Consider the following 22,477-nt stretch of genomic DNA (forward strand, 5'->3'; position numbering starts at 1 on the left):
TCTGCAAGCATCAGACGAGCAGCGGCGGCTTATCCCGATGTCACACCGGCGGCGTGTTCTCCATCCGATGTGAAACACCCGGACTTGTTTACCGCACATTTATGTCTCAGTTCAGCGGATTGATTTGGAGCCGCTTGTTGTTAGAATGCGTCCAGGAGCGCGCTCTCCTCCTCTCGATGCTGTGCAGTCCTCTCTGTGCCTATGCCTCGTAGTTTTCCTCCACTGTGTTGAGGCTGCTCTGAATGAAGGCGGTGTTTACAATGGTGAGTCTGATTGTTTCCCTGAAGCGATGAAATTGAGTTTTTTACATGTCTTAGGTAAATTAGATCGGGGTTGCATTGCATTGGAATGTGGTTTCAGTTTAATGCAAACCCCCACGTGTTTGTTGTGCATGCATAATGTCAGTATTAATAATTTATTTTCTTATTTGGTCAAAGAGAGTCACCCAGTGCACACATAAAAAATAAAATAAAAATAGATTTCAATAGGTAACTGAAGTGCACATGCTGCAGACCACCTCTTGCATGCTCATTTGTCATGCTCCCCTTTTTTCTGTTTGCATCAGGAGAGAATAAGCAGGGTTCACAGAGGAGCATCCTTGATCATGTACAGAGTTATGAGATTACTTATCCCACATGGCTGCATCCTCACAGACACAGGCGGTCCGCCACCAAAGAGGTGAGTCTGTCCGCCTTTATCTCTTTCTCTGTTCATTTCACTAACAAAATAATATTTTAAAAAAACCTGACATTAATCTTGACATATGTAAAGTAGCCTAACTCAGCTTCTTGCAATCCCTGTCTTCCCTACAGCATCCTGCAGAGGCACTGGTTCTGATCTCAGCTGAGGGCCAGGAGCTCAAACTACACCTGGAGAGAAATGAGTGAGTGACTTTAAGTGCACTACACCACCAGTGTGTTTCATGAGGATTAAATGTCTCTGGTAACATTCCTGCAGCTTTGAGCTCAGAGGAGCAGGGCCGTAATCACCTATTAACACTCAGGGGGCCATTTTCAATGTACGCCTTTGACAACCCAGGGGGGAACTTTGGAGATATTTTTAGAAACTTAACAACCAAACTGATCACTTTAAAGCATTTTTCACAAAAATCTTGGATCAAGGGTTCATGATGACCATTTTAGGGAGCCAGCATGTGATTGAGGGCCACACAGGAAAATTGCCCACACTATGACTTTTTTATGGCTTATGGCTCATACCATATTAAGACGTTTTTTACACCATTTTTTATGAGGTGCTGTTTTCTGACATTATTCATGTACTTTTTAGGACATGATGAAGCCTACTTTGACTTTTTTTGTAACATACTATGTCTTGGCTAGAGCAGAGAGTGTTTGAGAGACAGTTGGAGGCTTGCAGCAGCTATTTATTTCCATTCCTAGAGTGCAGACCCTGCTTATCATTACGTCACTTATCATCACAGTCTCGCCAGAACGAGTATCCAGTTTAGCCATGATCTGAACAAGCAGCGAGTCTTTGAACCCAGATTTGTACACCAGTATGTTCTTACAAAATGCGTTTGCTGGGAAATACTGTCGGATTTTATGCATATTTAGAGAGCATACAATTGTCTGAATCAGTACATTATCGGGAGGACAGTATGATGCTTTCTGAATAGTGAGGGTTACTTGTACCCCCCAAAGTGTACTGTGATTACACCCTAGCCAAAATGAGACAAAAGCTAGCTAAACTAATTCAAATAGTCGCTTGTATCAAACTTTTCCCATGTCACTAAACTGAGAATATTCAACATCAAGCTTTGTATTCTACAAGATGACACGACTGGCCCTATTTATTTGACCAGATGTTAGCTGTCCAGTGGACACATTTATAAGGTCAGCGCCCTGTGGGTGCAGAGAGGGGGATGAAGGGAGGAGAGTCGGGTGATGGTTTTAAACCACAGATGGTTGACACCCGATCTGTGTGCTGTGGGCAAACAGGACGCAAGACTGTGCGTCTGCACCTAACATCCTGTAATCTGATGGAGCAGTTCCTGTCCAGTAACAATGGGACGGTGATAGGGAGTATCTTGCTCGGTTAATGGACAGCGTGGTCACTGGGTGGGACAGCAGGGAGGACCGGAGCAGTGGAGATGTCAGCGGTGACTACAGAGCTGTGGTTTATCACTTTTGGATTTGAGCCAGCGAGCAAGTGGAAAAGGAAGCTTTTATGAACATTAGAAATGAAGTCCACTTTTACCATCAAGTGCATGCTCTCTCTCTGTCACTCATTCACTCAGAGGCACACACATTAACAAACCATGACTCCACTGTGTCTGACTGACCCTCCCCTGAGGGATTTGCCCCCCTGCTCTCCCTCCTCAGCAGGTGGTCCCACTGTTAGATTTCCTCCTGGGCAAGGAATTTTAATCAATCACACACAGTGTTTGTCTACGTATGTCTGGTGAAGAGAGCGACAGACATGAGGAAAGACAGGAAGGTGGTTTGAGATATATTTGACAAAACTTTTACACGTGGTCAGGCTCCTCAACACGAAGTAGAGACGTTGATAACTGATATGTATACATATAGATCATTTTAAGAAAAGAGGAAACAAGATTCAGTAGAAAAAATCTAATTCATTTTAGTCATTAGCAAGAAAAATATATTATGAAACATTTTTTGTGCAACTTCTCATCTGTTTCCTGGAACAGGAAAACTGTTAATATTTCTTCACAGGTTCTCATCACTTCTGCTACAGTTACAGTGAGGTGATGTGAAAAAATGGAATAGGTAGGCTATTCATATGATTTAAAAAATAATAATAATAATAATAATAATTGTAGAATTAAAATATATTAATTGCCATTTTACTGAAAAGCCATACAAAAGAAATTGGAAATTTCAAGCAAAAACAGACACAGTTTCATATTAAATAAATGCATTCCACTTCCTTAGTATTGATCCTTTAATGTACTGTGTCTGAGAGCTTTACTGACGTGGAGAAAATCATGTGAATACTGTTTTCTGTTTCATTCACTTAAGCTTGCACGCTTGTGTGCCACAATTCACTAAAGGACTGTATAAGAATTATTAGAGGGAGGGGAGGGAGAGGGCAGCTAAAATGGGGGAGGGTCATGGGTTTTTTTTCTCCTCTTTTTTTAAAGAGAGGTTAGTCTAAATTTTGCATTTGAAGAGCATGTCTTTGAATGTTCCTCACAATTTTAATAATTTATTTCAGCCTACCCTTGGTCTCCACAGTTACTATCTGTGTTTCCATAAATATATTTTGATGCACAATTAGAAGTACCACATTAGAAAAGCTGTATGAAACAGCCACATTTGATAAAACTTCCTCAATTACACAAAAAAAGACTTTACACTTGCTTCAAGTGTCTTTAAAAAAAGAGTTGAGGAGCTAACTGGGATATGAAGACGCGTTTGCCGAACATATTCCTCAAGACTTCTCCATTTTCCTCCCATAGAGGTGTACAATGGCTAAGGCGACTTGTCTTGTTTCAAATTCACGACCTATACTTCCTCTACTCTGTCTCTTGGCGGATTGTAGAATGTACTAATTCTAATTCATGCACCTTAAGTTTATATAATTGAATTGAATTGCACCAATTTAACACTGTTATAGTAACCCGAGATGTTCAGATATTTTTCTAAGTCATGGGAAGGATCCATTTAAAAAAATGGAGAGCCTTGCTTTTTTAAACATTGAACCATAATCCCTATAATTTTCACTTCCAAAAACATAGTCTTACAACATTCAGAGAAAGAGCTTTCCGGCTTTCAAAGTAGACCCATTATTTCGCCTGAGGTTTACCGCTTCACCCTGCCACCAGCCAGTGTTTCCCCTCTCTCCAAGCCTAAACAGCAAAACTCACACTGAGTTACTGTGTTTTGATGTGTCCTCTGTTGGCCTACTGTGGCTTTGTGAGACTGTCGTGGGAGTGAAGAAGACAGTAGTTTGTGTCAGCAAAGATCAATGTCTGATTATGGAGAGAAGACAGAGTAAATGTGTCCATCTCTGTGTCGTGGCTACTCCCTCTTGTCCTCATTGCCCCCTGCAACTGTTATTCTGACAGCCAGCAGATAAGGAGGAACCTAAACTGGCTGTGAGATGGTCTTGATCTTGTCTTGCAGTTTATCCTCTTGTGGCATTTAACAATTTTTTCTCTCCGCTCTTTTTCTTTTAGTCCCAGTCCACCTCCTCTCCTCTCCACTTAATGTTCACTTAATCAAAACCTGGAGAAAGACATAGCTGTGAATGTTTGTGGGCATCAGTACTCCCAGTGGCTGGAGTACAGACTCAATCCATTTATGTCCTCCCCTGCCATACTTGTCAGTGTGCATGTGTGTGTGGGGGTCTTTTTTTGGTTTGTACGTGCATGGGTGTGAGTGTCTGTGTGTCTGCCTGAGCTTTTATCTTAATGAAAGGCTATGGTGAGCCCGTAGAGGGTTGATTTGGTTAAGAGCCAGGGAGCGGCTAGTGTGCTGACTCAGAGTGCAGGAAAAGGGATGTTAAAACATGGAGTGAGAGGGGGAGGAAGCAGGGTAAGAAAGTGAGTGATGGACCGGAGGAGAAAGGTTGAGGTGAGAAAAGTCATGGAAAGAGGAAAGTGGCGACAGTTGGGGTCGGTTTGGGTGTGAGTTATGTTAGTTTGGTTCTGATATGAATCGTGTGGATACTCTTGCTTCCTCTCCTCTGCATGACTTTCTGTGTTCTTCTGTTTAATGCCCTTCCTGCACACCCTTAAGTGCACGAACCTGAATTAAGCACTCCCTCGGGAAGTGTTCGCATCATTGTTCCTCCTCTCCCCTCATCCTCACCTCATACGTCTCCCACTATCCACGCTAAAAACGAGCACCCCATCCTTTCTCATTTCTTTCCTCCCTTCACCTCATCTGATATTCCCCAGGGCTCTAGTGCAAACACACATCTCCCACGCGCTCTCGGCGGTCATGGTTTGGGAGACTCTGGCCACACGCAGACAGACAATGATACACACACAGCAGCCCAAAAGAACACAAACAAGGCTGAAAGCAGGACCTGATGGATCACAGGTCTGCGGAGCCGAGAGCAGAGATGCACTCGCTTGTCCTTGTTTCTATGTTTAGTCTCCCAGTGGCTCGGCCCTGTCTGCTTTGATGTCTTAATCTAGGCCTGTGTGTTGGGGAAACACTCACACACACACTCAGGGCTTCACACAACAGTACACTGGCCTCCCCGTGCAATAAAAGCCTCTTCATCATCCGTTGCCGAGCGGTTCTTTGACTTTGCGTCAGCTTTTTTCCCTCACTCCTCCCGGTGATGTCATCTGATACTATGAGAGAATGCGACCCACTGACCCTAATGCATTACCCCGCGTCCCCTTCCCCTCCCTCCTTCACTATCTCCCAAGTACATTAGCATTACCCCCCACCCTTTCTCTCCCCCCATCATGAGGCTGAACTGAGCCTTTGTCTCAGCCTCACTGCCAGACAGCCCTGATTCAGCCAGTATTGCGCTCCTCAATCACAGCATCTGTCTGGACACTGGACGACATCCAAACTCTGTGGAGCTCTCCCGCCATCACACAGAGGGGTTGATTTGAAAGCTCTCACAGCATTTACCACAATGCAATAAGACACAAGGGTCTGGGATATGCCAAGGGTGTTTGTGGTTTAGACTAACTTTCTTGTAGAGAGTTGGATGAGAATTGGATTCCACTTTGACGGCTGTACGGTAGCAGCAGCTTAGCTTAGCGTAAAGACTGGAAACAGGGGGATCAGCTACCTCTGTTCAAAGTCCTCCTCCCAGCACCTCTAAAGCTATCCTGTTTGTTTAATTCATACAAATACCAAAGTGTATCACCAACAATTTGTCGCTTTACAGGGGGATTATGTGTCAGACTACTTCTTTAGCCAGGTGTATTGACTGGACTCTCAGCTGGTTGCCAGGCAGCCTCACAGTTACAATAAAAGGAAGTCTCTGCACTCGGCCAAGAAATGGTCCTGCTTGTGGTCTGTAAAGTGTGGTCTGTACACTTGTGGTTTTGTACGAAATACAATAAGGAAATGAGATTGATGTGTTGAATAGTGAGCTTTAGATGGATGGAGGATGGAGGATGGATGGAGCCAGGCTTGCTGTTTCTGCCTGTTTCAAGTCTTTATGCTAGGCTAAGATATCTGGCTGCTAGCTGTGGCCTCATGAAAGTGGTATCAATTATCTCTTTCTTTTAGGCTTGATGACAAAAATCAGCGTAAACCGCAATTTTCATTTATTTATTTAAAGGGACAGTGCAGCTTAATCAACATTTTTGTTTATGTACCTGTGCTAACCAGCTGGGTAACCTTCAGCTGCAGTCCTTTAGCAAGATGTTTTGAAACCAGCGAGGTGATGATGAGGTGAAAATCTACAGATAAGAGATAACAAGACGCTGTAAAGTCAGCCACAAAATAAGCATTCTTAATGACACTACACAAGCCATGCAGAACAACAGGAAGCTGCACACAGCAACAGTAGTACAACAATACAGCAACAACATCCACTGCTGGGTACATGTAGCCATGCATGAAACATGACGCAACAAATCACAGCCAAGCAACACTGATTACAACCATTTTAATACACACAGACATGCAGAGCATTATCATGTTTAATGATATTTTATTGTAGTCACACATGAATCAGTTACTCCACTTATTCTACACTCAGACGCACACGTATACTCTTATTGTTACAGATATAAAAGAGTTTGCATGCTTAACTGTATGTGCATTGCAGTTATTTTCATACTTTAATCACACAGTTAATCGTGCATTCACTTGTTTTTTGTTGTTTTTTAACCTGTGGATAGACTCAAGAGTCAAATTGAAACTAAACCGTTTGATTGCACCTGCAGATTACTTTCGGTGGTCTTGGGTGTGCCGGATGACAGATGAAGTGTTTCCTCTTTCATCCATTTCTTTGTGGTCTATATAAGCCACAGCTTGGTACACCTACATTGGCTGTGGCACTATTTGTAATAGAAGTTATTTTCAATGCCTATAGAAATTAGGCGTTAACAATATTTAACATTCAATAGAACAGACAGCAGCCATGACTGAATGTGACAAATATATTTCTAGGTTTAAGCTTTTCAGCAACACTTGTTTTGATGTAGAAAAACAACAACAAAAACACTAAAACTAAGCTGTTAGTATGCTTTCAGTTGCGTCTATATGTCACAAGGCAGCAGGTTATATATACATCAGTCTACGAGTGTACACAGCTGCTGACTGGCATGGGAGAATAAGGGAGAATGGAGCGGAGAAAGAGTCATTATGTGTCTCCTCGTGGAAGAAGTGATTCTTCATGTGTAACGATGAAGGGTGAAGCTCAGTCAATCATCAGCCGCTCTGCCATTAATTCTGCCTGTTAGAGCGACAGAGATGGTTGGACAGATGAGAGGAGAGCATGATGGGAATATTTGGAGAGTTAGAGAAGCAGGAAAACTGGAGGAAGGCCAGATATAAACACGGGTAAAGGTCACATCACAATACGCTGGGGTTACCCTGTTTAGGGTGACATCAGCAGGATACATTATCCCTGAGTGATCATTTTTAGGTCTTCTCTCAGACTGCGCGTATGTGTGTGTGCATACAGAGTCCCTCTCATACCCCCGCTGCCCCAGAATGGTGATCTGTTAAAGGACAAACTGGCCGTTTTCTGTCTTTGACTCGCTTTGTGACTGATTGCATCAACAGGCTGTCATTGTTTCAAGTGGCTTGTCTCCTTCAGGGCATCTGAGGGGAGAGAAAAGAAAAATCCCCATCTTCCCTTCATTTGTCTCCATCGTCCTTTAAAGGAATAGTTTGACATTGTGGGAAACGCGCTTACTCACTTCCTTGCTGAGAGCAAGATGTGAATATTGATACCCGTCTCATGTCTGTGCGCTAAATATGAAGCCAAAGCCAGCAGCTGATTTAATGGACAGACATAGATAGGTTAGTTTTTACTGGAACACCCACAACATGTATATTTTTACACTGAGGGGGTAAAGAAAGTATTCCCTACCATGCTGAAGAGTTGCTGTGTGTCTTTCTGCATGTCAGATAAACTTAGAAATCCAGAGTTAAAGGGTATTTTTCAATCATGACCCTTCCCCATGTCACTAATAGGAACAACATTTTGTAATATTAGTTCAGTATTGAGCGAGAGCACTGCTCCTGCATTACCAGGCTGCAATGTAAACACTCAGGGTATGTTTGCACCATCGATTTGCATCCATTAAAGTGCTTGTTTTTGCCACTGACAGGCTCAAATTGTTATTTTAAGTGTTTGATAACATTATTAAAAGGATCCCTACAGACACAGACCTCTTTGTTAAAGAGCAAGATCCTTTTTGTTTAACCAGAAACAGCCCCAAAATCGCTACCTTCAAATCCACCAGACTCCGTTTAAATAAACAGTAATTTTATCATCTTTATACACACTTCATTCAGAGTCAACAGAGACAAAATGAAACCATTGGAAACCATCTTTTAACAACCACCATCTTTGTTCTGGTTGAAATTAGCCCTTAATTCACCCAGTTAGGTGTGACAATATGCTGGCTCTAAAATACAGTTTATTTACATGGAGTCTGGTGGGTTTGGTGATAGTGATTTTTAGGTTGTTTCTGGTTAAACACAAAGGATCTAACATTTTATCCAAACAATGTTTGACTGTATTAGTAAAAAACTTTTGAGCCTCCAAGGACCTGTAATTCTAAGGTTTCATATCCCTGTGTGATAACGTTGTAGTACATCGTCAAACACAGGCTAATGTCGTTGAGTAACGTTAGCACTGCTCTAATGTTTGAATGTATGGAATTCACTAAACCAGTCTATTACATCATAGTGTTCATAGCTGTAGGGTACTGATTAAAGCATAAATTTAATTATTCATATCTATTGTCAATGTAACAGCGTCTCTTATCTGAGTTTTAAGGTGAAGTCTATATTTAGGGGGCTTGGTGGCATCTAGCAGTAAAGTGCAGATTGCAGCCAGCTAGCACTACTGGCTATTATTCCTTTAGTGTTCATTGTTCAGGAGGTTGTTGGGAGCTGAATTATCCATAAAGGTCTCTTCCTCTCCAAAACAAACAGACCAAGCAATTAAAACTGCTAAAAACACTGAATAAAGCAATTTCACATTATAAATTAGTGCGTATGTAACGCTGCTCAGCAACTCGGAGATGGGCACCTTGTCCACAACATGCTATTGTGTGCTCACCCCTTTTCTCTCAATAGTTTATGTCTGCTCACCTCTTTCAAATCCTGATATTCAGGAGTTTACTGTGAGCCAAAGTATCTGCAGAGGTCTTTTCTTCTCCAAAACAAACTGACCAGGTAATTTAAACTGGTAAAAACACTGAATAATGCAGTTTCACACGTTACAAATCCATGTAACCTTGCTAAATGTGTGCTAATGTGTGGTCACCTTGTTTCTCCAATAACATAAGATCCAGACAATCAGGAGGTTTTCACCCGAAGCGTGATTCACCAGTAAGGTCTCTTCCTCTCCTAATCAAATGGTCTAGATGATTTAAAACTGCTAGAAACACTGAATACAGCAGTTTCACGTTACAAATCTGTGTTACTCCAGAACTGCTGATTGCAGTTGGGTTTCTTACTATGGTGGCTAATGCAAAAAGCTGAAAACGTGAAAACACAAATGGCCCTTTGTGGAGCCAGTGTTTTGTTTGTCCATTATGAGCTACTGTAGAAACATGATGGTGCCTGCTCCCTATGTAGATATAAACAGCCCATACCAAGGAAAAGAGAACACAAAAATTCTTATTTTCAGATCATTATACACCCAAGAAATCATACTTATAATATCTACTTACTGGTTGCTTTCCCCAGCATTTACTGGCTGGGGGAAAAGACTGTTTTCCCTTCTCCTGACTCCACATTCACCACACCCCCTAACTATAACTAGACACCAACTGTATCAAGGGGTATCTTCACTCGACAACACAGCAAATAAGCACATTTCCCAAATTTATTCATTTAACTTCATCTCACTGATTTGCACTAATTTTATCCAGCAAAGATGAAAAAGGAAAAAACAATGTTAATTAATACATAGCTGTTACCCTGAGGTAAAACCACAAGCTCGCTAAGATGGAAGAAATGAAGATACATGATGAATAATAAAATCATGGTGGGAAATCTGAGGTCTGTCTCGTGTTTATTTAAAACTTAAGTCAAGTCCGGTCTTTCAAGCAGCACCAGTGGGTACATGTCTCTACAGCCTGATTTCACTGCAGTCCCAGCCTGTTTGATGGATCTGAGTAAGACTGCGGGGGGAGATTTAGAGAGACGGCGCAAAAGGAAACCAGCTGTGAGGCGTGCAGAGTTTATGAATGAAAACAGGAAGAATGGATTGAGACAGAGTTGGATGGAGAGAGACAGGAAAACAAGCATCTGTATGAGATGTAAATATTGGGCCGGTGGGTTGACACAAGTTTGACAGAAACAGCCGGAATCTGAAGACACTCACTTAATCACACACACAGATGGAGAGGAGTGTAATGTTTAACCACAATAAAATTAATGTTTCTCTCTGCATGTGTATCTTTCACTGATTTATCAGCCTCCCCTGTGCAGTCTATATTGTATACTCATGGAGGATTTCCAGTAATAGAGAAAAGAATAGGAGAGCATTTGTAAATAATAGCCCTGCCAAACTAATGCAGTCTGGACATATGAACAAACTTAAACTCTCAGCATGGAGAAGTTACCATCTCTAACTTCAGCTACACTCTCCACAAAGTAAAAAAGGTCATTTGGGAAAGGTACATATGGATTTTATTACAGTCCCTACATGTTTCCACTTATTCTTTGCCTTTCCTTTTATCTCTGCGAGGATCTTTGTCTAAATCTTTAAAGCAGTCTGGTTTTGTAGAGTGTCTCTGTCAGAGTGAATGTTTTATGAGCTGTGGGCTGCTGGAGAGGATCTGTCTTCTTTTATCTCCTCTGTTTCCTGCAGTTTTCACTCAGTATATTTTTCACCATTGTTCCACCATATTGTTGCTGTTTCAGGAGATTGAACGTCCCACGCTACATATATTCTCTCCCAAATTGTCTCTGAGTTTGTGCTGTCTTTCACCAGGCAGCTGTTGGCCCCTGGATATCAAGAAATATGGTACACTCCCGATGGAGCCCGCAAGTCCTCCTCTCCTGCCAGCACTGTAAGTCTATGAGACAGTTTGATGTTGTTAAACTGCCGTGGGGAGTTGTAAATGATCATAGAAGAGAAATAGATATTGATGTAGTGGATCAAATCCTGATCAAATGGCAGAAGGACAACAGGCAGTATGGACATCAAGTACTACATTTGTTACTTACATAAGAGGGTCCTCTGGTTGAGTGATGTCTCTGTTATTATTGCATCACCCTGTTTCCCAACATAGAAAGCTGTGTGTTGAGCTTTAACACTCTGAGACCCACCAGACCCAACAGTATATACCACAAAGAAGTGACATACATTATCTGAAAGCAAGTGAACCTGAAGATTAATTTGAGATGCAGCTCAGCTCTGTCTGTCAAGTTTTTCTAGTCATGAATATGTAATTAACATTAGCCCATTTTACACACAGATCACGCTATAGGGCCACTATGAAGTCCCTTCTTTTTGCCTCCTTTGCATTTTTACACAGGACCAAACAATGATGGCATCATGCCGTTCCAGTGTCTAGTTTTAAACAGCATGCTGGCATAGCAGAATCAAAAGAGGCGTTACGGGCATGACATGTAACACAACAGTGTCAGCCTTTAGCATGAAATTTAACATATGCGTCAGCAGCACTTTATAAACAATAACAATGGCATTAACATGGCAACGACAATCATTTACCATCCCTGTTATATAGCAGCTGATCCCATCCTCTGCTCAGAGGGTAAGGAGATCCCGGACCTCATTGTTTTCCCAATTTGCAGACATTTTTGGTCACTGTTATTCTTCTTTTCAGTTAGTTACTACCTGCTACCGCCTACTTTTTAAATCTACTGCGGTGGGTTGTACGCATAACATACTGTCTAAATGTCATACCCACACTGCCCATGATCCTGTCCTGCCAACTGTCCTGTTTATACAGACATTGTTTCAGCACTGTTAGTACCTCCAACTACCTCCTGTCCCCTTATTCCACGATTGTACCTTTTATACATAACAGCGTGGCTGCGTAACAGCATGAAATTCCCGCCTTGAAGAGGCAGTGTAAAAGGGGCTATTGTGTTTTGGTTAGGCTCCTATTCAAACCTTTAAAGTTTAGAGTGTTTAAGGGCTTAAAAAATTATGATGGAAGTGTATTATGTCCATTCCCATGCTGAATTATGCCTCATTAGTTGTTGCAGCAATTTTTGGGTGGATACCAATTTTTAAACAGATTTGGTGCTAAATGAAAGCATTGAGAAAGATGGTCAAAATACCACAGAAAGATTCATGCTGTGATTTGGTACCAAAAACTTGATGTTTTGACGTTTGGAGATTTCTGTAGCAATAGCATTTTTTTCATAATCGAATGGTGAGCACTGTTGTTCTGGAAACTGCTCCCCTGATATTCAGTATACATATGAAAGCCATACATCCTCTGAATGCCCAAGGTCTCTAGTTTTTGGTTGCAAAGTTTCATGAGGCTCTGAATATCCCAGAGGTCACTATAGGTCATTTTATAAAGTGATGTCTGTGTAAAGAAATGGTCTCACTACAATGAAATGACTACTTGGGTAGCTGACATCATCACACATGAATGAAAGCGAGCTCAGTGAATTCACAAGAGTCTTGACTTTTCAGTCATGGCCATTTTATACAATTCCAAGTCTGTTCAGGGACTCCAGTATGTAGAAATATTCAAATACAATAGGCGAGAATAACACATTTGTACTGAATGCAAAAGGCTGCATAGTTTTTGCCCAAAACTGCATGCAATTAGCATAAAGTGAGCATATCTGTAAAGGGGAGACTTTTCATTCAGATGTCTTGAGACGAGAGGTCAAGAGACCCCTTTGAAATTGGCCACGCCAGCTTTTCCCTCCCCAAAATTTAGTCTAATTTTGCAGCATTATTCAGCCTCCTTCGCAACAAGCTAACATGGCACAGTTGGTACCAGTGGATTCCTCTGGTCTTCTTGCAGCCTGCTACAGCCTCTTAAAGACAGTAATCTCGGCTGAGATCACCGGCAGGTGCGCGGGTCTCTAAAGGTTAACTGTTTTTGTCTTGCAGGGACACTGTTTCTACCATGGGGAGGTTCTGGGCATGGAAGGCTCAAGTGTTGTTGTTAGCACATGCTCAGGACTCAGGTAAGTAAAACTTTATCACGGGCTGTATGCGTCAAGTTTCCCAATATTTAGAGTTAGTCCCAATGGTGAAAGACATTTCATAGGATCCTAAGAACTCTCCCATAAGACTTAATCCCACTAAAAGTAAAAAGCTGTTCATGAAGACAGCTCCTAAAGTTAAGAGCAGGGAAGAGGACTTTTCTGTAGCCTCGGAGTTTCTGCAGCAAAGCAGTAAAGAGCTGCAAGAAGTGGAGCCAAGAGAAAAGTTTTCCCAATGCTCAAAAACAGGGAGTTAGTGCTGCAGATCGTGTCGGGGTGATATTTGTGATTGATCATATAAAAATAGGTTGGCAGCACTCACTCAGTGAATGAAAGCTTTCAGCTCCATTAATGCTAATTTTACAGCCTTGTTTTCCAGCTGACGTGTAAACATCTTGGGCCAACAAAACAGAATTAATGGATACATAGCAATTTCCCCACTGTCTTCTAAGTAATTGATACATTACCCGTCTACATAACATACAGTAATATGTTTGTTCAACATTTCCTATTTGGTAGACTTGCCAGAACAGACGAGGAAATTTGTCAAAATGTTTGGGCCATTTTCACAGCATTCGACATCACTACTTACCCTGTCTTCCACATGCAGAGATGTGATAAGCTGATTGAAACCTGGTTACACTTACACTTGGCCAAGAAATCACCTTTTTTGGGAGTATCTCCTTCTCCAGTTACACTAACAGTTTTCTCCAATGCACAACATTTAAGAAATCAGGTTATTGCAGAAACGTGAAAGTTATCCAGTTATATAAATACAAATGCACTGGTTGCCATTATGGCTACACGATTATCATAGCTAAATGAGTGCAGGATAACAATATTATCATGACATCACAGAGTTTGCATGTTCTCCCCATGTCAGCGTGGGTTTTCTCCGGGTACTCCGGCTTCCTCCCACAGTCCAAAGACATGCAGGTTAATTGGTGACTCTAAATTGCCCGTAGGTGTGAATGTAAGTGTGAATGGTCTCTATGTCTGTCTCTATGTGTCAGCCCTGTGATAGTCTGACAACCTGTCCAGGGTGTACCCTGCCTCTTGCCTAATGTCAGTTGGAATAGGCCCCAGCCCCCCTGTGACCCCCAATAGGATAAGTGGTTATGGAAAATAAGTGATTGAATCCATAGAAAATTTGACAAAAAATGCCACAGTCAAATTCATCTGTAACCTTGTTTATGGTGCATTTTGTCTCTTTTTGGCGAATGAATTACACTTACAACACAAGTTTAGGGATGTGCGAAGGAGTCTGTTTACATAACTGCACAAAATTGCAAAAAAAGATCGGTAATGCTTAATGGATAGCGAAAAGGCAACCAGGTGCATGTAAAGAAACAGAAATTATCTGCAATATTTACATGATATTACGTGTATTGTTAACAAGATATCAATATTTCATTTTTACGTGTCATTAATATCATCAATTGTAGTATATAACAACACCCCTAGCTGCCATATTAAGATCCAAACAAAAAATTGCATGCATCAGGTCAGCTTCATCTCCTCTCCTGAGGTGGGAATCCTTACTAAGAACTCTAAGACTAAGATAAGAGGTCTCAGAGAGAATCCTCACATTGTTTGTGGACATGATTAATCTGATCTGTAGATAAGAAGAACCCTGCACAACTGTCCAGCCTGTGTTCAAACTATGGCTGAGTGGGTAAGGTGACAGGAAACAGTTGTGTGTACTGTCTTGTGCAGTCTAGTAGGTTAGTAGGTCACTGGCTCCAGAGCTGGTTCATTGAGTACAGCTCACTATGGAGATCCTGTAGTTTCCTCCTGGTGTGGATCCAAGGCAGCTGACCCTTCCTGCTAGAGACAATCAGAGAGGCCGGGACAGAGGAGGAACTGGCAAGCAGTGACAGAAATCGTAGCCTTTCGTGTGTTTTTGTGGGTTCAGTGCTCTGCGTGTGGAGGATGAGTGAATGAATACATCTTTCTGCTGATGAAGATTCTCAGGAGAAATGCAAACACAGCCTAGAGGCACACTGACATGTGGGTGTGTGACCTCTCCAGATGTTTTCTACAGCTGCTTGACCGGCGCCTGTGTGCATGCTTTTGTGTTTGTATATGAACGTCTGCGCTTATTGGGGGTTTTGTGAAGAAGCCCAAAGACTGCATGTCGCTCTGTCTGCCCCAGCTGATCTTCACTTATCAACAGCAGTAAATCACATGAGACACTTGGCTGTACTCCGCCCATCCGTAAAACCACCACAGCCAAATAAAAGAATCCCAATCTGACATGCAGCCATTTATATGTTACCCACGCCTCAGTCTGACAGTGACTGTTGGAAATTACCTTTAATCTTATCTTTTAAGATTCAGAAGGACGGTTGTTTTCACAGTGTGCAGATAGACAGACAGCAACAGCATTGACCCACATCAATTTTCTCGTGCTATGATTGGATGGAACCATCAGCAGTGTCTTGTTTTCCCAGGGGACTGATTTCTCTGAACACAAGCGTCAGCTACCTGATAGAGCCTCTTCTTGTTTCCACGGGCGCACAGCAGCACGCTGTGTTCAGAGCCGAGAGTCTCCATCTACCCAGAGGCAGCTGCCTGCATCACCATGGCAACAAGAAGCACGAGGAAGGCCTTGACGACTTCATCCGTGGAATGATGTCACCGCAGAGCGTGAGGGTGAGTTGGGGCAAGAATGATGATCAATGTCTGAAAGCCTTTGCAAGTTTTATGCAAAGCATGACACTATTTTCACCACATATTCTGTATTTTATTATTCTGTCTTTATTCTCAGGAAAAAAGGGACCTGAGCCAGAATATGAAGTACGTAGAGCTGCTGATAGTGGCAGACAAAGCTGAGGTGAGGTCACAGCTGCAAATATGGGCATACTTGGTCACTTTTTAACCAAATAGGGACATTTTTTAATGACATGATTAAATGTGGAAGTACAGGATGTGGCTTTGTATGTGAAATGAGCTCAAAGACATTGCCCATAGTTGGTGTGAATGTGAGCATGAATCATTGTCTGTCTTTATGTGTGAGCCCGGCTGGCGATCTGTGCAGGGTCTACATCATGTAGAGCTAGGTATGGTAAGTGTAGAGTGCTGATTCAAACCCTGAAGTCTGAAATCCCCTTTTGTGGTTAGAGAAGATGTAAGAAAGAAAAAAAACATAAACGTTGGTGTGTCTATTTCTGTGTTTAATGTGGTTTATGTCGTTTGCAGTTTGAGAAGCATGGTAGCAATTTCGAGAACACTAAACGGAAATTACTGGAAGCGGCCAACCTGGTTGACAAGGTAATATTCAAAGTGAATCATGACAAGCACAAAATGACACTCAATTTCATCTCACCTAGATTTAGTAGTGACTGTGTTTGCGACTTTTCCTGCCCACACCCGCAGTACTACAAGGCTTTGAGCATCCGTGTGGCTTTGATCGGTCTGGAGGTGTGGACCAGCAAGGACATGATCAGCGTTTCAGACAACCCTCACAGCACTCTGGCGGCGTTCCTGTCCTGGAGAGGCAAACAGCTCCGCACGCTCCCCAATGACAACGCTCAGCTCATCACGTCAGTGTCTCACTCTCTGTCTCCCTCTAATCTTCCTGTTTGTCATTCGTCACCCTCTTCAACACTAGTGTACCCCCCCTCAGCTCTAAGCCTCCAGTCCCGCAGGGCAATTGATTTTATGTTCATTACATGAGACAACAACCATCACCAGTTGTATCCCAGTGGGCAGTTGTCCAGATGAAACTAATCACCAGTGGCGTTTTATGTCTCCAGGGGGAAAGGGTTCCAGGGCACCACCATCGGGCTGGCACCTCTCAGAGCCATGTGCTCCGACTACCAGTCTGGGGGAGTGAACACGGTGAGAGACAAGAGTCCAAACAAACAGTAATCCTCTCCATGTGAGTGAACGTCTCGATGGGTGTAGCTCAAGTGGTACAACGGGTCGGCCAGTGACTGTAGCATTGGTAGTTTAATCTCCATCTCCTCCTCTCCATGTGTCGAACTGCCCTTGAGCAAGACACCAAACCCCAAACAATGTGCTCAATGTGGAGTAAAAAATGTAATGGCCAATCCTCAATTAGTTTTCAACTTGTGACTTATCAAAAATAACTTGCTCTGTGTTTAAAATTTAGATTTTGTTTCTTGTACAAACAAAAAGATGATCCAATAAAGCTCTTACAGTGAAGTTTAAATTATTTTAGGTTAGTATAACACCAGCTTGTATCCAGTGATGACAGTGTCTCCAAAATGCAATGAGAAATCTATAGCATGATATATATTTTTACCTATGTCCCTAAAATATGGACTTTTTCTACTGATCATTAGGTAAACTTTGACTCTTCTTTTGAATAGGACCACTCAGAGTCAGCTGTGGGTGTAGCTGCCACCATGGCACACGAGATGGGCCACAACTTCGGCATGAGTCACGACAGTACAGGCTGCTGCCAGGCAAAGGCTGAAGACGGAGGTTGTATCATGGCTGCTGCTACTGGGTATGATATGGAATAAATTATTAAACTAACAGAAAAGAGAAAAGCAGAGAAACAAGTCTTACATACTATATTTGTGCTTCTTCCTCACCACGCCACAGGCATCCATTTCCCCGTGTGTTCAATGCCTGTAACCTGAAGGAGCTGAAGAGCTACCTGAGCTCTGGAGGAGGGAAGTGTCTCTTCAACTTGCCAAATACCAGATCCATGTATGGGGGGCAGCGCTGCGGCAACGGTTACCTGGAGGATGGAGAAGAATGTGACTGTGGAGAGGAAGAGGTGCGTTGTGTCTCTTGAATTTTGCAGTATATATTTTTCTCGTATGTCTCTGCCAGGACTCATGACTCTTTGCTTTTTGTGTAGGAGTGTACCAGTCCCTGCTGTAATGCCAACAACTGCACTCTGAAAGCTGGAGCTGAGTGTGCCCATGGCGTCTGCTGCGATAACTGCAAGGTAACATTAGAATCTGATGGTCTTCTAAACAAATAAACACAAAAACCCTCCCATGAATGATGTGTCCCCCCGGGTTAATTCTCACTACTAGATGAACAGAAATTGAATTATAGCTCTACAATAATTATTTCTTCATGTCTCTTTTCATCCTCCCGTGTTTCCTAAACTCCTCTTCCTCCTCTTCATCTCTCTGTCTAGTTGAAGAGACCAGGTGAGCTGTGTCGTGCTGCCTCGGGGTCATGTGACCTGCCAGAGTACTGCGATGGGAAGGCAGAGTCTTGCCCTGCTAATTTCTACTTAGTGGATGGTATATCTTGTGCAGGCGGGCAGGCCTACTGTTACACCGGCATGTGTCTGACCCTGGAGCAGCAGTGTCGCTCTCTCTGGGGACGAGGTGGGTAAACTGGGTGCTTCTAATGTGTGATATTCATCGGTATTTTGTTCCAAATGAGTTATATCATCTGTTTTGATCACATGCACAAACACTTGGTTTCCACTTTATTGGACGCATTTAGCTACACCTAATGCAGTCTAATACCTCTATTTATAACACGAGCTTAAAGTAGTACTGAATAGTCAATAGTGTCTCAGTTATCTTTGCTAATTAAGATAACTTCTTGACTCAATATTTTGTAAAATTGGAGATTAGCAATCCTTAATCTATCCTGACAATGTGTGACACCAACACTGAGTGGTTGTATTTACTGTAGTTTGTAAAAGATTAAAGGGGAACAACAGCCATTTTTCAGAAAGCTGATATTATTCTGGAGGCTATGGAACATGATGGAAAAAATACTGCATCCTGCTCATGTACTCGCATGTTGCAAGGGTACTTTGGGAAACCACGAGGTGGTAGCGCCATTACAAGAAGTGGTAACTGCCTGCCAGTGGCGGCATGAAGAGCGTACAATTTCAACATTTGCAATATAAATTAACATGCGGTCACTTTCTGAATCTATTTCATGTTAACACTAAACACTAATAAGACAGGGAAACTGTGTCATACCTTTATAACTTCTGTCGTGCTCCAGTATTAATGTAGGAATTCATTGGAACAGAGCAGCTAGCTTTTAGTTTCCACAGTCAGGAACAGCTCACCAGTAAGGCATCTTGAACTTTTCATATCCATGCTCTACTTGGTCAACAAAAGTTAATACTGTATTTCTGAAATTAGATATGGCTAATGCTATCTTTCTACCTAATTAGTTGGTGTTGTGGCAGAAGTGAATAAATAAAGAGTGAAACAATCAGGTTTTCTTTGTGTTATTTACTAAAATGATAGAGCAGAATAATAAGAGTTATAACAGAGCCAGTCTACTCCAGCTGTAGGGTCAGAGCTCTGACACCTTGAGTGTCCTCTATAGGTCTGACAAGGAATCATAGATTCAGTCGCATGATATCATTAAAACTTGAAAAAAAGGTAGGCAAAGGGAGGCCTCCATTTAACTGATAACTGTCATGAGAACAGCCGCAAAGGAAGCTTTTTATGCACAAATGAAAACTCTCCAAGGACTCAGTTTACGTCAGGTATAATGAAGCCTTATACACATAAGGAAGCAGAATATTACATGTCTATATATAGTAATGATTAATTTTGTTCCTACGCTAGCTACCACAATATATATGCTGGGCCTGTGACCAGCTGCTAGCCACAATTCTCCTGTAAGTGTCATATGATGGCTGTCGCATCATGTGCTGAAATCCTGTCATGGATTTCTCCTTTCCAGTGGACAGAACTAGTGCAAACCATGACTGGAAGATGAAGGAAGTCAGAAAGGTTTGATACAGTGTTTATTGTAAACATAAAATAGATTCAGAAAGTGACAACATGTTTATTTATATTGCAAATGTTGTCTACACTCCATTAATTTTGTCACTGGCAGGCACTTATTGTTTCCTGTGATGGAGCTAGTGGTTTCCCGGCCCACCCTTTCAATCAAAGACTGTAAAAGTAATGGATTTAGCTACAGTGACGTCAGCCATTGGTTTGCGAACTCCTGTTCTGAAAGCTCAAGTTTGGCATTTTGGTAGTCGCCATCTTAGTGTTTTGGAGCCAGAAGTGGAGGCTGGAGATGTGGAGCAGCGAGGGGTGGATCTGACTGAGAAGTCAAGGACACTATCAGCAGATGGCCTGTCACTCAAAGCGGCCTGCCCATAAATTTGCGCATCTTTAAGCCTTAATAAAATGTAAACAGGTGACTTATATAAATATTCACCCTGTGTAGTTGTCATCAATGTTTAAATTAGAGATAGAGACCACAGCTGTATACATACCAGGCTGTGAACATCTTTATTTCTGCTGTTAAGTTGTGCATTTTAACATGGGTGTCTTTAGGGACTGACTCGCTTTTGGAGAAAGCCTCAAGTGGCCGTTCAAAGAACTGCAGTTCAGCCTGCACGTTGGCTTTATTTTTAAGCTTGCTGCTTGCCTGCAATATGCATGTGCCTGAGCAGGTTGCACTATTTTCCATCATGTTATATAGCCTCCAGAATAATATCAAATTTTGTAAATGGCCTTGTTCCCCTTTAAATTGGATTTTTAATGTGCAATACTGACATTACATTATATTTTGAATTGAATGAAGGAACTCCCTAAAGGATAATCTAATTCTTGACTCTATTCTTCCTTTGTTTTTAATGCCATGATGGGATAATAAAAGCTTTAATGAGATAATAAGTTTAAATGTCGCCTAACTCTCAACTATTGCTTATGTGTGTATGTGCAATATTTCAATCATCAAACAATCTCATGGTGTATCTTCAAAGCAGTTAAACATCCTGTGTATGTTGAAGCAGAGAGGGTGGGTAGATTTAGAGATGAGTCCTCAGTGGGTCGCAGGATTAGCCATTGTTATTGGACAGTGTCCATATTCACGTTGTGACAGAGCCTCCCCAGAGAGCCTTTGTAGTACCACAGGAGCCACACAGAACAGTAAGGAATGCCATCTGGTCTCCATCAGGTGGTCACATAACACACTGTGCATGCATTTACTGCGTGTATGTGTGTGTATTATTGTGTGCGTATGTGCATCTGTATTCATGTATTTTTGTGTATTTTCTCTCCTTCGGCCACAGATGGCCGCCCAGCCCCTGACCTGTGTTTTAAGAAGGTAAATGAGGCCGGGGACATGTACGGCAACTGTGGCAAAGACCTGTTTGGAAAGTACAGGAGCTGTAAGGACAAGTAAGGATAAAACATATTGGTTCATTCACTCACTCAGTTTAAGGAGGGGATCTACACTTCCTGAGAGTGATCAGTATCAACACACTGATGATACCCTTTTTTATCATCTCTGCCAGGGATGCTCAATGTGGGAAAATCCAGTGTTTAACTTCAGCCTCCAAGCCCATTGAGAACAATGCTGTTCGCATAGAAACCACTGTCAGTTTTGGCAACAAGAAGATCCAGTGTATGGGAACACATGTGTACAAGCCTGGGCAGGGGGACGAGGAGGGACAGGGTGACACTCTGGACCCAGGCCTTGTCATGACAGGCACAAAGTGTGGTGATCACTCGGTGAGTGTGAATGTGTGAAGATATGCTAAGTGGAATTTGTTGTTGTAGCAAAGAGCGTGCTATAGATCTTTCTTTGAGACGTCTTAAGGAACCACTCGATTCTCTAACCCCTCTCTCTCCTTGAACCCCTCCTTCTCTCAACAGATTTGCTTTAATGGAGAATGCCGCAATGCATCTTTCCTTAGAGCCGATGAGTGCAATGCCAAGTGCCACGGACATGGGGTAGGGTTCTTTATGAGATGGATTTCCTAGGAGTGCTAGGGAAGATCTGGCTGCTAGCCCACTGTTATGAAAAGATGGCAAACTTGGCAGTGGTGCAAAAGGATTCAGATCTTTACCTTAATTAAAAGTAGCAATTAAGCAAAGTAAAAATCCTCCAGTACAAGTGGAAGTCATGCATTTTAAATTTTATTTAAAGGGGCAGTTCACCCTAAAATCAAAACTACATGTTTCCTATTACCAGTAGTGCTATTAGATTGTTTTGGTGCAAGTTGCCGAGTGTTGGAGATATAGGCCATAGAGATGTCTGCCTTCTCTCCAATATAATGACACTAGATGTTGCTCGGCTTTTGGGGCTTAAAGCTCCAAAAAAAGAAAGGAAACACTCAACATCAGTGTCTCTTTCGATAAATCTTGTTCTGGTTTGACAAGATAATCCACAGACCTTGTTGTGAGCAGTTTCATGTAGGAACTATTTTCTTTCTACCAAACTACACCAGCCAACCACATCACCGAGCA

At 42.2% G+C, this 22,477-nt stretch overlaps 1 protein-coding gene across 1 annotated transcript in view; it reads left to right on the forward strand.

Moving 5' to 3' along the window:
- The window catches only part of adam19b (ADAM metallopeptidase domain 19b), a 28,121-nt gene continuing 5,644 nt past the window's right edge, over positions 1 to 22,477 (forward strand). Inside the window, exons 1-17 of the mRNA XM_033632470.2 lie at positions 1 to 263; positions 566 to 678; positions 813 to 883; positions 11,089 to 11,167; positions 13,201 to 13,277; positions 15,749 to 15,950; positions 16,066 to 16,131; positions 16,497 to 16,568; positions 16,674 to 16,840; positions 17,054 to 17,138; positions 17,633 to 17,772; positions 17,871 to 18,048; positions 18,133 to 18,222; positions 18,421 to 18,616; positions 21,298 to 21,406; positions 21,523 to 21,739; positions 21,884 to 21,961. Of these exons, the coding sequence (XP_033488361.1) occupies positions 146 to 263; positions 566 to 678; positions 813 to 883; positions 11,089 to 11,167; positions 13,201 to 13,277; positions 15,749 to 15,950; positions 16,066 to 16,131; positions 16,497 to 16,568; positions 16,674 to 16,840; positions 17,054 to 17,138; positions 17,633 to 17,772; positions 17,871 to 18,048; positions 18,133 to 18,222; positions 18,421 to 18,616; positions 21,298 to 21,406; positions 21,523 to 21,739; positions 21,884 to 21,961 (2,058 nt within the window). The 5' untranslated portion in view covers positions 1 to 145. The remainder of the gene's footprint in view (positions 264 to 565; positions 679 to 812; positions 884 to 11,088; positions 11,168 to 13,200; positions 13,278 to 15,748; positions 15,951 to 16,065; positions 16,132 to 16,496; positions 16,569 to 16,673; positions 16,841 to 17,053; positions 17,139 to 17,632; positions 17,773 to 17,870; positions 18,049 to 18,132; positions 18,223 to 18,420; positions 18,617 to 21,297; positions 21,407 to 21,522; positions 21,740 to 21,883; positions 21,962 to 22,477) is intronic.

Source organism: Epinephelus lanceolatus, chromosome 7 (genome assembly GCF_041903045.1).
Source record: "Epinephelus lanceolatus isolate andai-2023 chromosome 7, ASM4190304v1, whole genome shotgun sequence".
Taxonomy (NCBI): domain Eukaryota; kingdom Metazoa; phylum Chordata; class Actinopteri; order Perciformes; family Serranidae; genus Epinephelus; species Epinephelus lanceolatus.